The 14,869-nt window shown below is 33.7% G+C and overlaps 1 protein-coding gene across 1 annotated transcript; it reads right to left on the bottom strand.

Annotated features, from left to right (window-relative positions):
- Window positions 1-7,775: 7,775 nt before the first annotated feature.
- Window positions 7,776-14,632, bottom strand: LOC139096415 (lipase member H-A-like). The gene is made up of 8 exons (XM_070648117.1): window positions 14,629-14,632; window positions 11,389-11,466; window positions 11,157-11,212; window positions 10,555-10,609; window positions 8,711-8,792; window positions 8,596-8,608; window positions 8,454-8,520; window positions 7,776-7,960 (listed from the first exon to the last, which is right to left on the bottom strand). Exons 1-8 carry the CDS (start codon window positions 14,630-14,632, stop codon window positions 7,776-7,778), a joined length of 540 nt encoding a protein of 179 aa, XP_070504218.1.
- Between the last annotated feature and the right edge of the window lie 237 nt (window positions 14,633-14,869).

Genomic DNA, 14,869 nt, shown 5'->3' with positions numbered 1-14,869 from the left:
AGATACTATCTTGGTTTGTAAGTAGTTATGCTGAATTGAGTTTGTTGGTGTGGGTAAGTAATAAAAAGTTATTAAACAAAAAGTAATCAGAAAATTGAATAGATCCAGAGCTGCGCTAGTGCTTTTTGCGAATATCAATTGTTTAACGCAGCGTGATGTAAATTAATTGTGCCGTAGAACAAGCTCAAGTGTGTCGCAAAAGATTTTGGACATTACTGGTTTCCCTATCCTGTTGAGGATTTTCTAGATCATTGCACTCAGTTGACATACAATTTAAAATTGAATTACGGGCTAGGATCTTAACTTATCCGAAATATTCTACTCTACGCTGCTCAGGTAGACATTGTTAGCTTAGGATAGCCTGCCTACCCTATCATAATTACCTTGATAGGACTGAAATATGAGAACAATATCCTGGTTACCCTTGGACTGAAGTATTATAGGAATATCCGAAGTTGCTTAGGAATCCAGCCTTGGAACAACTCTTATGATGATATTACTGTCTTTAGTCTACAAAAGGATGATGTGAGCCGCGTTTCCAGTTCATATGATTCGAAAAAGAACAAGTGGAAAATTTCGACTGTCAAGTCTTGAACTAAAGATCATAGTGTGTAATATTAAGTCTCGAACAACGAAGCCACTACGCTATCAAAAAACTGCGACTCACTATGTACGTAAGCTATATGCACAAAATAAATCATTAAAATTTGAAATTTGCAATCCACAGTCCAAAGGTTCCAATTACAATAAAATCAATTATTTGTATGAATTCCCTTACTATTGTCAATATTTCTATATGCAAAATTAAAAGTTTGACATTCAAATCTATGAAAACTTTGACTATAAATTGAGTATAGTTTAAAAAGACATCAAACTTTAAAGATGTACCATATGAAAATATAATAAGAATACTCTTGAGCAGCACAAGTCATCCGAACAGCACAGTTCTGTTGATCGATCAAAAGTTTGTTTCCAGTACGGCGTGATACTGTCTTGGGTTCCGATTCAATTCATGTCTGGCACCATGCCAGAGTCATATTGGCCTGGTATAGAATTTTGGATCGAATAACTGATTTATTCAATTCGGATCGGTTAATCGATCCAAAATATGACGCCAGGCTGACATGACTCTGAAAAGTTGAACAAAGAGCGTAGACAGCAATTTTTAACGTTGAACGTAGCGAAGTCACCAAAAAGCTCATGGGATTGCTGTGAATTAGAAACTGGCAGAAGTTATCTAAAGACAGATTTAAGCTTTCGACGAATTTTAAATGCGGCAATGGAACCCCGTGCGCCTTCGCCAAGGAAGTAAGTAAGTAAGTAGTGAAGTTACACAAAATTGGGGTTCGAGCTTCTAAAAGCCTACCTTTCTGACTACCTCCTTGTGTCATTTAAATCGAATCCAGTACTTACTCTTTGTGATACCGGATTTTAGATCCATTAACAGAATATAATAGAACAAATCAGTTAATCGATCAAAAATTCGATCCAGAACGATTTGTTACTGGCATGATGCTAAATTTGAATCAAATCCGTCATAAAGTTACAGTACCAACCAAGCATGACTCTAGCATGGTGTAGGATTTCAATAGAATCATCAAATTAAAGTCACGCCTGTCACACGGGATTTCTGACGGATCAACCAATTTGTGCTATCCGGGTGCTATTTGTATAGTTGAATAGATCATATAAAATGCAAATAAATCACATCCTTAAATTTTAAAGTAGTATATATATATAAAAAAAAATCTCTGCTATTTTCATATTTTGGTTCCGGATGATTGAAAAAAGAAATCACTGTGAATAAAGAGAGTCTATGGAAATCGATTGAAATTCACAATGAATTGAGTTTGATGCACCAATAAATATTTTCCATCAAATTAAATCTCCACATGCAGCGATTCACAGCTGGAAGTTTCTCACAGTGATTTTATGCTCTCAATTTTTTTTTTTTTTGTGCTGCGTATATATTGATTATTTTTCCCATTCATATCTGTTGCTGTTGATTCGATGATGAAGATGAGAGTAATAAAATTGCAAAATATTACAGCACAGCACAACAGCAGCAACAAAAAAAATATCTCTCACATGATTTAATTAAAGACCATTTATGTTGGGTATAGGCTATTTATAGTCAAAACTATTATTCAGCATTTATTCAGTGCTGTGCACAGGCAAAATAAAAAAAAAAACTTGTGAGTTTAATTTGCCATTAGCATTATTTTAACTGAAATGAATGATTTTGTCTTAAGCATCAAATGTTTTATATCTGCTTAATGCTTCATACTGTCTATGTGTTGCCTGCAAACGACAATTTTCCGCTCTTTTTCATTTTACCGACATCGTAATTAATAACATAAAAATAAATTGCTACAATTTTTTTTTTTGCTTTTTTTTGTGTTGCCTTTCCTATCTTCAACAGCTATCTTTGTTCTGTGCTTTTCAAGCTGTCGTCATCATCTTAGTTATCTTCATGTCCTTCTTATTCATTCTTCAATTTTCTTTGTTTGACTATTTGTATATATATATATCTTAGGAATGAAAAATATACAAAAAAGATGTTTAAAGTCCTTGGGTTATTGATTGAGGGACTTGGGCGCATTTTTGTCCAGCAATCCAGAGATAACCAACGGTTTTGTTGCAAATCAAACTTCTAACGGCTTTCCAAAATATTTTTTATTGTTCAAAAATTCTTTGAAATTGAAATTAAACGGTCAAAATTTTTTGGAAAATTAACGGTCAAAAATTATTTGAAATTTAACGGTCAAAAAAAATTCAAACATTTGACGAGGGGAAATTTTTTGAAGATTTTGTAAATAAATTGAAAAATTTGAAGAAAAATCATTAATTAGAGGATTTAGAGATAGTTTTAAGCTTCCTGATATAAGTCAGTAACTCAATAAGACAAACCTAAAGCTTCATATCCGAGCTCTCTACAATGCCTGGTTGCTGAGATCTCACGTCTCATCCAATAAGTCAGCCTGAAAACCAGAAAATCAGTCAGTTAAGCAACCAACTAGACAGTCAGCTAACCAACTAGACAGTCAGCTAACCAACTAGACAGTCAGCTAACCAACTAGACAGTCAACCAGCCACGAATCAAAGTGAAATTACCAGCATCAATTTACCAAAAAATCCGCTAAAAATTAAGCGATAGATGAAAGACTGTTTAAGAAGGAAAAGAAAGAAACAGAGAAATCTGTATGACAATAGAAGCGTGAATGTAGTTGCAATTCACACTCCAGGGTATTATTTAATAAGGCGAAAATCCTAATTGGATTGAATTATCATCATCAACAACGGAGCAAGAAAGTAAAGAAATGAATTGAGGAGAGAAAAAAGACCATCCTGGTTTTATGTTTTTACATCTTCTTTCCTTTCGTGTACATGCTCTTTATTGTTCCTTATGTCTTCATGCTTTCATTCAGTTTTTCTTTTAAATTACAGAAAATTAACAATTTTTTTGGACTAAATTACAAATTTTAATGCTAAAGCTATTTTTTGGTTTTAGACTTAATTGGATGTTTTTTATGCCAAGAAAATGATTGGTAATGCTAATGAATGAACAGAATTAAAGCACAAGGTAGAAGTTATTAGCAAATTCATTGAAACTAGCCTTCTTTACTAAGCGACATTAATGAAGAAGACACTGTCACGGAGCTTATTCTCGAAGTCCACAAATCGGCTATTTAATCAAAAATCTGATCCAGACTGGACTTTGGCAAGACTCTGACTTGGTTCCGGATTCGACTTTAATTTTGCAACTCCGACTCAGTTTTGGATTTTAGATCGATTAACCGATTTTTGCTATTCAGGAATAAACTCTTTGGCGGAATCTTCTTCATTTGTGCTGCTCGGGCTCTGAACTTAAACTGTTAAATTTCTTAATTCTTACAAAATTTTAAATTTTTCATCCATCCTTAATTCCAGTGATGAGCAACACTTTTTGTACCACGGCTCTTTAAGCAGCAAACATACCGCTATTAGGTACCGAAGTGATATATCTGTACCATAAAACCATACTCAGACAAAGAAAATACTATAAATCTAGCCCCAAAACATTGAGAAGCCAATGACCATTTAATAAATCTCTAAATGTTCAATAATAAAGATTTAAAAGCAATGAACTTGCAGTTGAAGGATAGATTAATTAGCTAAGTTATTAAATTGTACGATTCAATAACAATTGTTTAAAATTAATTAAAGTTTAATTTGCGAAACTCATGCTGCACAATATTCAATGAAAAAATTAAACAAAAGAAATGTTTTCTAAAAAAAACTTAAACTTAACATCGGAATTTAGCTACTTAAAAATATATGTAAAATTACAATTATTCTTGTAAATTTATCTTTGAAATTTGAATTAATTTACCCGAGTAGCACAAGTCGGTTAATCGATCTAAAATCCGTCATCAGACCGGGTGTAGGACTTTTGACGACTGATATTTTTCTGCTGGTACAAATGCCGACTTGTATAAAAGTCCACTAGTACTAGTAGACATATGTACCAGTGGGCTTTTGTACCAGTGAGATTTTGTCGGCAACCCCAGACCGACGTCAGATTTTAACTTGGCATCGGATTCTGTTAATAATCCAAGTTAAGACCGGCGTGATTCTGACATGGTGTTGGATTCAAACCAAATCCAGCACCAAGATAGAATCACACCGGAATTGGTTTGAATCCAGTACCATGCTAAAGTCAATCCAGCGTGATTGTGATTTGATGCTAGTTTTGGTTTATAATCGATTTAAATCTGGCTTCAGGTCGGCCTGACTCTGGTATGGTGCCGGATTTAAACCGACCTCAGACCGGCTTGACTTTAGCATGGTACCAGATTCAAAACGAATCCAGTAGAAAGTCAGAATCACGCCGGATTGACTCTGGAATGGTACCGGATTCAAACCAAATCCAGCACCAAGTCAGAATCACGCCAGATTTGGTTTGAATCCATGCCATAGTCAATCCGACGAGATTCTGACTTGGTGCTGTTCAATCCGTTACAAAGCAAAGCAAGAGCCAAGCCGGTTTGATTTCAAATTTCACCATGCCAGAGTCACAACGGCCTGGGACAAGACTTAAACCGAATCCAAATCACGAATTTTTGATCTTTTATCCAATTTGTGCTACTCGGATTAGTTTTAGATTCCACAAAAAAATTGACCTAAAATCAGCATTAAATTACAAACAGTAAAAGATTCAATATCATTACCTCATTCTCAACTTACAGCTCTATTTCTCTAAACCTTAAACTCAATTTTTTCGATTCAATCGATTGTAAAATTGCCACAGTCTCGAGACAATTCGCACCAAATCGCTACGATAGTTTAAGGATGTCGCAAGATATGAGTAATACGAGTCATCAACTGTAAAATTTACATTTGAACGCAGTTCATTATAAAATGCTCCAGGAACGCTGAATGTATTATTTCCATATTTATATACAATTTTATGAATAGAGATGAAGATGATATGAAAAAAAGAAGAAGAAACGCTTGGTTGATTTTACTGTAAAAGTACGAAAATCTCGCTTACCTCGATGTTGCTCCATAACCCATAAAATTAATGGGATTTTCATTGCATTTTCCATCGATGAAATCTTTGTAATCTTTACATAATACTGCTGGGAAAATTCTTTCATTCTGTGCCTTTACCGTTTCCGCCCAATATCTCCAACTGAAGATAGATTTTATACCATCATATGAATTGAAAATTTTACAACAGGGGATTTTGAATTTAAAAGAATTTTAAGTCCTCAAGATGATGTGTCTTGAAGCGTCTAATTTTGTTACATTTAACTTAGAAGATTTTATATTCGGTGATAAGAAAATGACGGGATTTTAGTAGATTTTTAAGTAGTAACATTTATCTCACTTTTGATTCTGAGACTCAGCTTTTATTGAAATGGTTTGATAATATTTCCAGAGCGACACAAATGTAGAAGAGGGTCAAATTTGATAGAAGCCATTTGGTATTGGAAATTGGCAAACGTAAGCTAGCGATTGAGTCAGTTTCAGGCGGCATCTGATAGAGGTCATAGAACAGAGGTGGCAGGACTCCAAATAAAAAAGTAGAGTACGGGTCCGGACTCCACGGACTTTCGGAGTCCGGACTCCAAAGTCCTGCCAACTCTGCCATAGAATACAAGTGATTTGAACTACCAGCAAAGTAAGTTAGTATCTAAAGTGGCAGGCTCATTGTGGCTTCCATAAAACATAAACTTTAGTATTCAGATCCGAAAATGTCCTGGATTGGTTGTGTTGATAAGGACGATAGAGTTCCCAATATACCGAATTGGCAGAAATTATCGAAAGATAGAACTGTCTGCAGACGTTCTTTAAACGCGGCAATGGGCCCCGTACTCCCTAGCTAAAGAAGTAAGTAAGTGAGTTTTCAGATCTGAAAGATCCAAAGATTTGCGTCTCAGAACTAATGACAGTCGAACTAGTCTGTCAAGCCACAGCACTCAAAATCAGATCTACTGCTTATATTGGAATGCGGACCACTACTTTAACGACATTTCTATCTGCAGCCTATAAAATGCTTGTGTGTCATATTTCTAGTGTGTTTGATTCGAAAAAGAGCATATGAAAAACATACCATGCCTAGTCTCGAATCCAGGACCGCTGAAACGTTTGCACTGATTAAATCTTCAAGAACGAAACCACTACGCCACCGAGCCACTTCGACTCATAGTTCACTTCTGTGGCTTAATTATGTATACATTGTAATTTGTGTGTAGCTTGAGTTTAGGGTGTTGATAGGGACAGTGTTGCACTTGGTATTGGCAATTCTCAAAGGGTAGCAAGCGATAGAGCCAGTTTTACATTCAAACTTCGTGAGACCATGGATCACAAGATTGCAGAGTTGCAAAACATGTACCTGTAACATCAAGAATTTATATGGTTTTTCCTACAAAAATAATTCTTGATAATTTGTATGGTTTTGTAGGAAACTCAGGCACTTGCTTTGCAACTCTGCTGTATTTCCAGCGATATAAGTTAGAATTCAGGCACATTCAATTTAATGACAAATTTGAATGAAGAAGACAAAAATTAATTTTGGACTAAATCATTTCCCACCCAAAACTCCTCACTAAAAAATTGTTCATAATAAAGATGATACTGATCTAATGATGCTACTGCAATATTTTCAATATGAATCATATTCACATAAAAATATGTGTGTAAATGCAATTATGTTTAAATATATATTTATATATTTCCATCCGCAAATATGAATTGAATAGATTGAGCAAAAAAATAAGAAATAAGCATTCAAATTTGATGTGAAAATGGCTTTTTTAATGCTCTCCATAATTTTTCTTTTTTCAAGACTCTTCATTGCACTAATTGCTTCAAATTCAAGATCGTATTGTATTGTAAAATTTAAATTGCATCCCGAGCAGCACAAGTAAGGAAGGCTTTGGTACGGAGTTTCTGTGGCTCTGTTTGAGCTCATTTGTTAACCAGGAAGGCATACTGCGTAGAAATGGTCCAAAATTCGACCCTTGGTCGACATGACGGTGACCTAAGACCGGATATCATTGAACCTAGTCTGGAGGCAGTCACGCTGGCTTGGTGCCGGATTTCCAGACATTCATACGCCATGTGCTTCTTGGGTACCACCAAATTGAAGCAGTCGAATTAAAGCTTTAACAGCTCCATGACAAAGCCTTCTGCACTTGTGTCGCTCGGGCCACATTAATACCATACCTTTGATGATGAGAACAAAAACCTTAACAAAAAGTAGGTAAAAGAGAAAATAATTGCAGAATTTACTTTAAAACAATTAAAAATTCATCTAATGATCTCTTACTATTAACGAGTTGCATGTAATTTTTAAATTTAAATTGCGGGCAACCTGGCTGTAAATTTCCATTGTTGGGGTAAAAGTCAACGTGACCTACACGGTAGTTTGTTCCAATAAAATTCACATCTGTATGAATTGCATCAACGAACTCTATTCAAGCGAGAAAAAAGTAAAATAAAACAAAAAAATTAAATGAGTAGTCGTTGCTATTGGGTGACTTTAGCGCATTTTTGTTGCTGGGATGAGAAATTGATTAATTAACGGTTTTTTGTAATTCAAATATTTTAACGGTTTTGAAAAATTTGAAAATTTTTATAGGAAATGTTAATTTAGAAAATAATAATTGTAACTGTCATTCGAAATTCAAATTTCTGAGTAAAATTGTTCATTCGCAGCCAACTTCAGGTATGTTTACAAATGAAATTTGAAATTAAAATCATTAATTATCGAATTTAGGAATTATTACAAGTTTTAAAACTATATATTGCATCAATAACTCAAAAAAGTCAGTCAAACTACCAAACGACCGTACAAAATGCTTAATTAAGCTGCTAGTTCCTTCAAAAATGCGCTAAAAAGTTTTTTCCTCTTGTATTTTTTAATTAGATTTATTCGGAACTAGTACGAGAAGACAGAAAATTACCTGCGTCATTCGACGAGAGTGGATTTTCGTGAGATGGAAATGGAAAAAAGCCATAATGTGCAGGATCCTTTATGGAATGAATGAGATAAAATAGTGAGAATTTTATATAAATTAAAATTGCGGTTTTTTTATTCCAGCTTACCAATCCAGATATTCTGTTAGCAAATTAGCGATATTGGATGATGGATCAACAAAAATAAAGTCAAAACTAATTAATCAATTTTGTTAATAAACCTCAAATAAGATTGCAAATTTACCGCTTAATCTTATATTTTCCCATAGATAATTTATATAGCTCTCGTGCCATAATACCCATTATATGACTGCCAAAGCTATGACCTGGAAAAAAATATAGCAATTTTTTATTATTTTATTTCGATTATCAAGAGTTGAGCTTAATGAAGCATAAAAAATTTAAAGGTGATAATGAATTGTTATATTTTTTATACAGGAAGATTAAAAGATATCGTTACAAATATTAAATGGTTATTAATTAATTTAATTATGACAAAAAAGAGAGGTAATCAACAGTATTTAAACAATATTTAAATTTGCTGATGACATGGATGGATTTCTCGAGGGCATTTCAACCTTTAGCCCTGAACTGCTCCCTTTTTTTGTACGATGAATGGTGAAATTAAGAATAATGTAAATTAACGTTTTGGATTATTGTTGTGGTATTTAAGGATGAAATTGGCTTGAAAAATTTGGATATCCATAATTAATTAGCGAATACAATAAGGGCCTAAATAGCACAAGACGGTTAATTATGCTTTCCCGGAAGATTTTCGGGAATCGAGACGAAACCGGGTCGGGACTTTCCAGGGATTTTCCGGACCCAGTCCGAATATTGAGAAAGCAGGTTTTGATCCCAGAAATAATAAGACCAGACGTAACTTTAAAATATAAGTCTAGAACATAATGCCAGGAGTAGCTATATGTGGCATTATAATCTACACGTGCAGTCCACTTCTTCACATTAATTTTGTATCTGGGCTTATAATTGCAGGGATTAAAACCTAACATCAAACCAAGCATCGAGAAATCAAACGGTTAATAGATTTAAAATCCGGCAACAAACCAGCGAGACTATGATTTGGTGATGGATTTAGTTCAAATCCGGTATCATGGCAGAGTCATGCTGGCCTGAGGACGAATTTTTAATTGATTAACCTATTTGTTCTATTCCTGGGAGGTGGTGGGGTAACGTAATAAGTATTGCGTAACGCTACGAAGAGGGAGGGGGTGGTGTTGAGATGAACTCAATTAATGAAATTTAATTTGGAGGGAAGGGGCGATTTTCCATGCTACGTAATTAGAGATCGTTGACTTATTACGTTTGAGGTTTGAGGAGCACTTAATTTAGAATTATTGAGCGACCATATCGTATTTTTAAGGTAATTATTAATCTAGAATTTCACATTTCAACGGATTTTAAATCGATTATCGACGTGGATAACGCGATAGCATAGAGCTAATGCTTCAAGCTAGAGATAGATCTATGTGATGTCTGAATGTCGAATTCTCGCGTATCATCCAGTTATCTAACCAAATAAAGTGTAACCCGAGTGGACAACTTGACATAATGTCTAGTTATTAGCAGAGTGTGGCTGTCTCAAAAACGACTTTTATTTTTTTAAAAAAAAAAAAAAAATGAAATTAAAACTCAAATTTTTTTTGGTCGTTACTTGTCGAAAAACTCGAATTTGAGACGGCCACACTTTGGTTAGTAACTAGATCTACGATGAACTATTGACAAATTGTATGGAAAGTTCAGGCAAAATGTCATTAATCGACCATAGATCTAGTTATTAACTAGATATTATGTCAAGTAGTCTACTCGGATATTATTTTTCAAAAATGCGCTCCAAAGCAGAAAAAAAATCTACATATTTCTAGCTTTAGGTCGCAAAATTCACATATTTGAAAAAGTATCAATGCAAAAAAAAATAACTTTTTGTGCTATATTAATTTTTTTCTTCCCCGGAACTGTAAATGCATACAATAGCATGCAAATAAAAATAGCCTGTTAGTGATACCACAAAACCTATTCATGTGGCACGACAAAAAAATTTGAATTGAAATATGAAATATCACTCACCAACACAATGTACTTTGTTGATATCAAGTCCATTATTGATCCATTCGTGGAGAATCTATATGAAATTTTATAATGCATTAGAGTTAAGGGACACAAAATTATTTGAATTTAGTGGAGCAGTGGTGGACAACCTTTGAGTATTTCACTATTATTAGCATGCTCATTTATATGGTGAGCCTCGATTAAACCTTACATGACTTTGTATGGTTCATGGTGGACACTTCCGATACAAGTTTTTGGTAAGCCTCGAATGTGTCACGGCCATACAGGTTGCTCATGGCACTTCTAAAAGACATTTCAAAATACTTATGTGTCGGGGCACATGGTTGCTCACGGCAGACAATTTAAAAAAACGGCATAACGATGGCCGAACCATGCTGATTTGACTCTTGCTTTAGGGTCAGACACTCCAAAAGTACAGCACTGTACTAACTTGTTGAATTCATATGAGACAGTATGTACAGTACTGTACACTAGAGTGTCTAACCCTTACTCATGCCTGAAACCAGATTTCATCGAATTTAGCATGAAGCCAGAGTCAATCTGACTTGTCACTGTATTTTCAGAAATTTCTACATCATGTGCTTTCAGGGTTTACTCACCGATGCCAAAATTTTAGCAATAGCTGTGAACCTCGGTATGACTGTATAATATTCACCTTGAAAATCAAATAAATTTATAAAATTATTTCTCATATCTTCAACATTCAATCATTATTCGACACATACCGAAGGAATACTGCCCCCAATCAATTATGACTATATGTAGCATAAAAAAAAGTTATTAAATCATCAAATCATAAGTGAATTTAACATAAAGTCAGACTATATATACCAATGTTATGATCTCCACGTCTAATGTAAGCTCTTGAAATTGTTTCAGTACTTTCGGAATCAAAGTCTTCTATCCAACCTGTATATATATATATGTGTGTTTTCACATCGACAATTTCCATTAGTGGCTTATGAATGATTCACTGATAAAACATTAATAATCTTACATATATACATACCATGAACACTGCATGTACATCAATATAATATAAGCATTTTTCGATGATTGGTAAAATTTTTCATTGTGCAAAGAGAGGAAGAGATGAATATATATATACATAGAAATAAAAAAAAACTTTAATTAACAACAAAAATTTTAATGGAAATGAATGAGAAGAGCTTACTATAGAAGTGTTTTTCGATCAAACGAAAAATTTTCATCGCTCAATAATTTCAAATAATCCTTTATGTAGTATCGACTGTAGTTCATGTAGGTTTGTCTATGGTTGAATAGAAAACATAGTACGAGAATTAAGAGAGAATACACTAAAATGCACACAATAACATATGGATGTGTAAATAGGGTTTTATCGACTTGTGTGAATTTTGACCATAATATGAGTATGTACTGAATAGCACAAAATAGCACCAATCGGTGACAAAAATATGAGGTAATATTAAAAAGATATTATCATGTTATCTTATTCAGTCTGGTTAAAGTAGCACTTGCCGATAGACTTTCAAACATTCTGTCGGATTTTACTACAACTTTCAAAAATTCGAATTATAAAGTCCACATCCAAGGTCATAGACATGAATAGCACAAAGTCGGTTAATAGATCAAAATTCCAAGCTTTAGACCAATGTGGCTCTGACTTGATGTAGTATTCGATTTGAATCCAACATCATGCCAGAGTCACGAAAACCTGGAGCTAGACTTTATTATTATTCATTATTATTTAATAGACAGTTCCTTCATTTGGACAGTCCCTTTATTAAGACTTAGGATCCGTAACCCGCCTTGTACTACTCGAGTGTATGACCTTGCGTGTACACTTTCAAATTCGAGTTTTTTAAAGTTTAACTTAAATTTTTACTTACTTATTACTTAAATTTTGGATAGTCTTCCGGTAATTTTGATTAGCTTTAGGTCTTACACAATCCAGAGTGAACAACTTAACATAATATCTAATTAATAATTAGTCATATCTTCAACAAGTGTCAATTTTACGGAATGTTCCATTAAAATTGTCATTATCCGAAGATTCATTTTATCAAGTTGTGTACTTGAGCAACAATTCACTTGAAGTCACAGGTTCAAATCCCACCACCAGTGTAGTGATTGTTCAGAAGTTTAGATACTTCTGTTTCTGTTCGGAGATGTTAAAACTAAGAATTTGGGAATCGTGAAAGTTTGAAAAGAGTCATTAATAATGTACATAGTTACAAGACGAGAAAGATAAAAAGAGCCAAAAATTCAGCATGCACTTAACATCTGAGATTCCTCATGATGCACCAGATTGTCACAGCACATTGCCTACCACTGACCTAAAGTTTTCAATTAACGGCTGAATACACAACAATGTTATTTCTATTTGTTCAAGAATTGTGATTTGGCCAGCAATATAGTCTTCATCAGTCAGATGGAAGGCCTTTTGAAATAACCAAGTCGGAGCATGATTCCAATAAATAAATTAGTAAGTTAGTAAGTGAGTAAGAAAGTAAGTAAGTATACATGCTGCCCAAGATTGTTATCTTTATAAATACAATGTTGCCATAAACTACTTTTAACTAACATTTGACAAATTTGGTAAAAACAATCAACAAGTTTACCAGAATACTGAAATAACAAGACTTAAATTACAGGTTATGAGCTGCAATCGTCAACATCTTTGGTCGTGGATTTGTCGAATAAACTTTTATTAAGATTGAGCAAAATTGATCACTTTTTGAAAGTTCAAAATCTTAATTGGAGTTACTTTAGCATTAAAAAATTGAAAGCCATATTTAGAACTGCTGAAGGCTAACAAGAAGTAACTTAAATATCAAAATGCACCTTAAAAACAACAAGCTTAATTTTGCATTCAAGCTTAATATTTCAATTTAGAATGTAATTCCCAATTTTGCTTAGTCACAATTGCTGCTTTTTTAATAATAAACTTTCAAATAATTTTTGGCATGCTTCACACAAGTTTAATATTCTTTTTCTCCCATATACAGGAACACTATCAGACGATGAACATTCTACTAGATTTTTAATAATTTATAAACATTTCTTTCTTTCTTTTTATATACCAACAATGGAACCGAATATTATAAAAAAAAAATATTGAAACTTTCCTTACCCATACACAAAATTAAAGTGCACCATGTCAAACTTGTCGATATTTGGAACGATTGGAGAAGTTGATTTTACTCTATAATAATACAATGCAGCACCAAGTAAACTAAAAAGGAGAACTTTGGAGAGATTTTTTTAAGGATTAATTGTTTCTATTTTTGGTTGCAATTCCTAACAGACAATGAGGATAGTCACGTAAATGAGCGTAATTATGAGTAATAATGTATGTAATGCTTTTAGGATCCAAACCAACTCGGTTTGTGCATTCGCGACGCACAAATTGTGGCTAGGTATGAGGTATGCTAGATTGATATACCCTAGGTAATCAAGGCAGGCTCCAATGCAGAGTAGGAAAAAGCAAAACGTCCAATGGGACAAAAACCACGACTTGAAGAGCCCAAGCCTTTATGAGCTGAAGGCACTGTGATTAACAATCTGTTATATCATACCCTTTAGACCAACAGTTTATACTGTGATCCGAATCACTTGCATACTCTGCACATTGCAAAGACAAGAGTACGTCATAAGACATGATGTATCCTGCAATGTACCCAGTTACAATTCGTGCGTGCAAGATTTTGTAAAGAAAATCCATCCAGATACCAGAATATTCTTGTTGATATACTACTAGCAGTAGAGACACATTATGTGCCAAAGTCCTCAAAACTGCACTTAACACTTTTAAATTTTTCAAATCGAGCATAGTCACTAGAACATTTAAATGGAAAAATAACTTCTAAAATTAGTCATGACTTGGGATTGAACCCAGGATCTTTAGCACGTAAGGCCAACGCTCTACCATTTAGGTCACTGATGCCATTTCACAGCTGACTTATGATTATACACAATCAATATAACTAGGTACGCTCAATTATCAAATGATATTCTTAAACATGCTCCTTGTCTGTTCAGGAATCCGTCAATTTTTTTAATGAACTTTCAGATCTTAAAGTCATTTACCCATAATTATAACAATAGTAATAGAAAATAATTTCCAAAACTTTGTACGTTTCATCACTTTATTAGAAGTATTTAAGTCTATAATGCTTGAAGTTTCAAGAAATACTAAAGATGCTTTAAGTGAAAAATTTTATCATTTCCGCACTTCTTGTGCACATCTTAATAAGCTGCTTAAAATTAAAGCTAAGGTCTTCTTTCTTTATGCTGTTTTTATTTATTTTTTTGATAGTTTACCTCAAAA

Source organism: Chironomus tepperi, unplaced genomic scaffold (genome assembly GCF_022539635.2).
Source record: "Chironomus tepperi strain 1889 unplaced genomic scaffold, CSIRO-AGI_Ctep_v1 contig_388, whole genome shotgun sequence".
Lineage (NCBI taxonomy): Eukaryota > Metazoa > Arthropoda > Insecta > Diptera > Chironomidae > Chironomus > Chironomus tepperi.
This window is presented reverse-complemented; position numbering and strand designations above follow the sequence as displayed.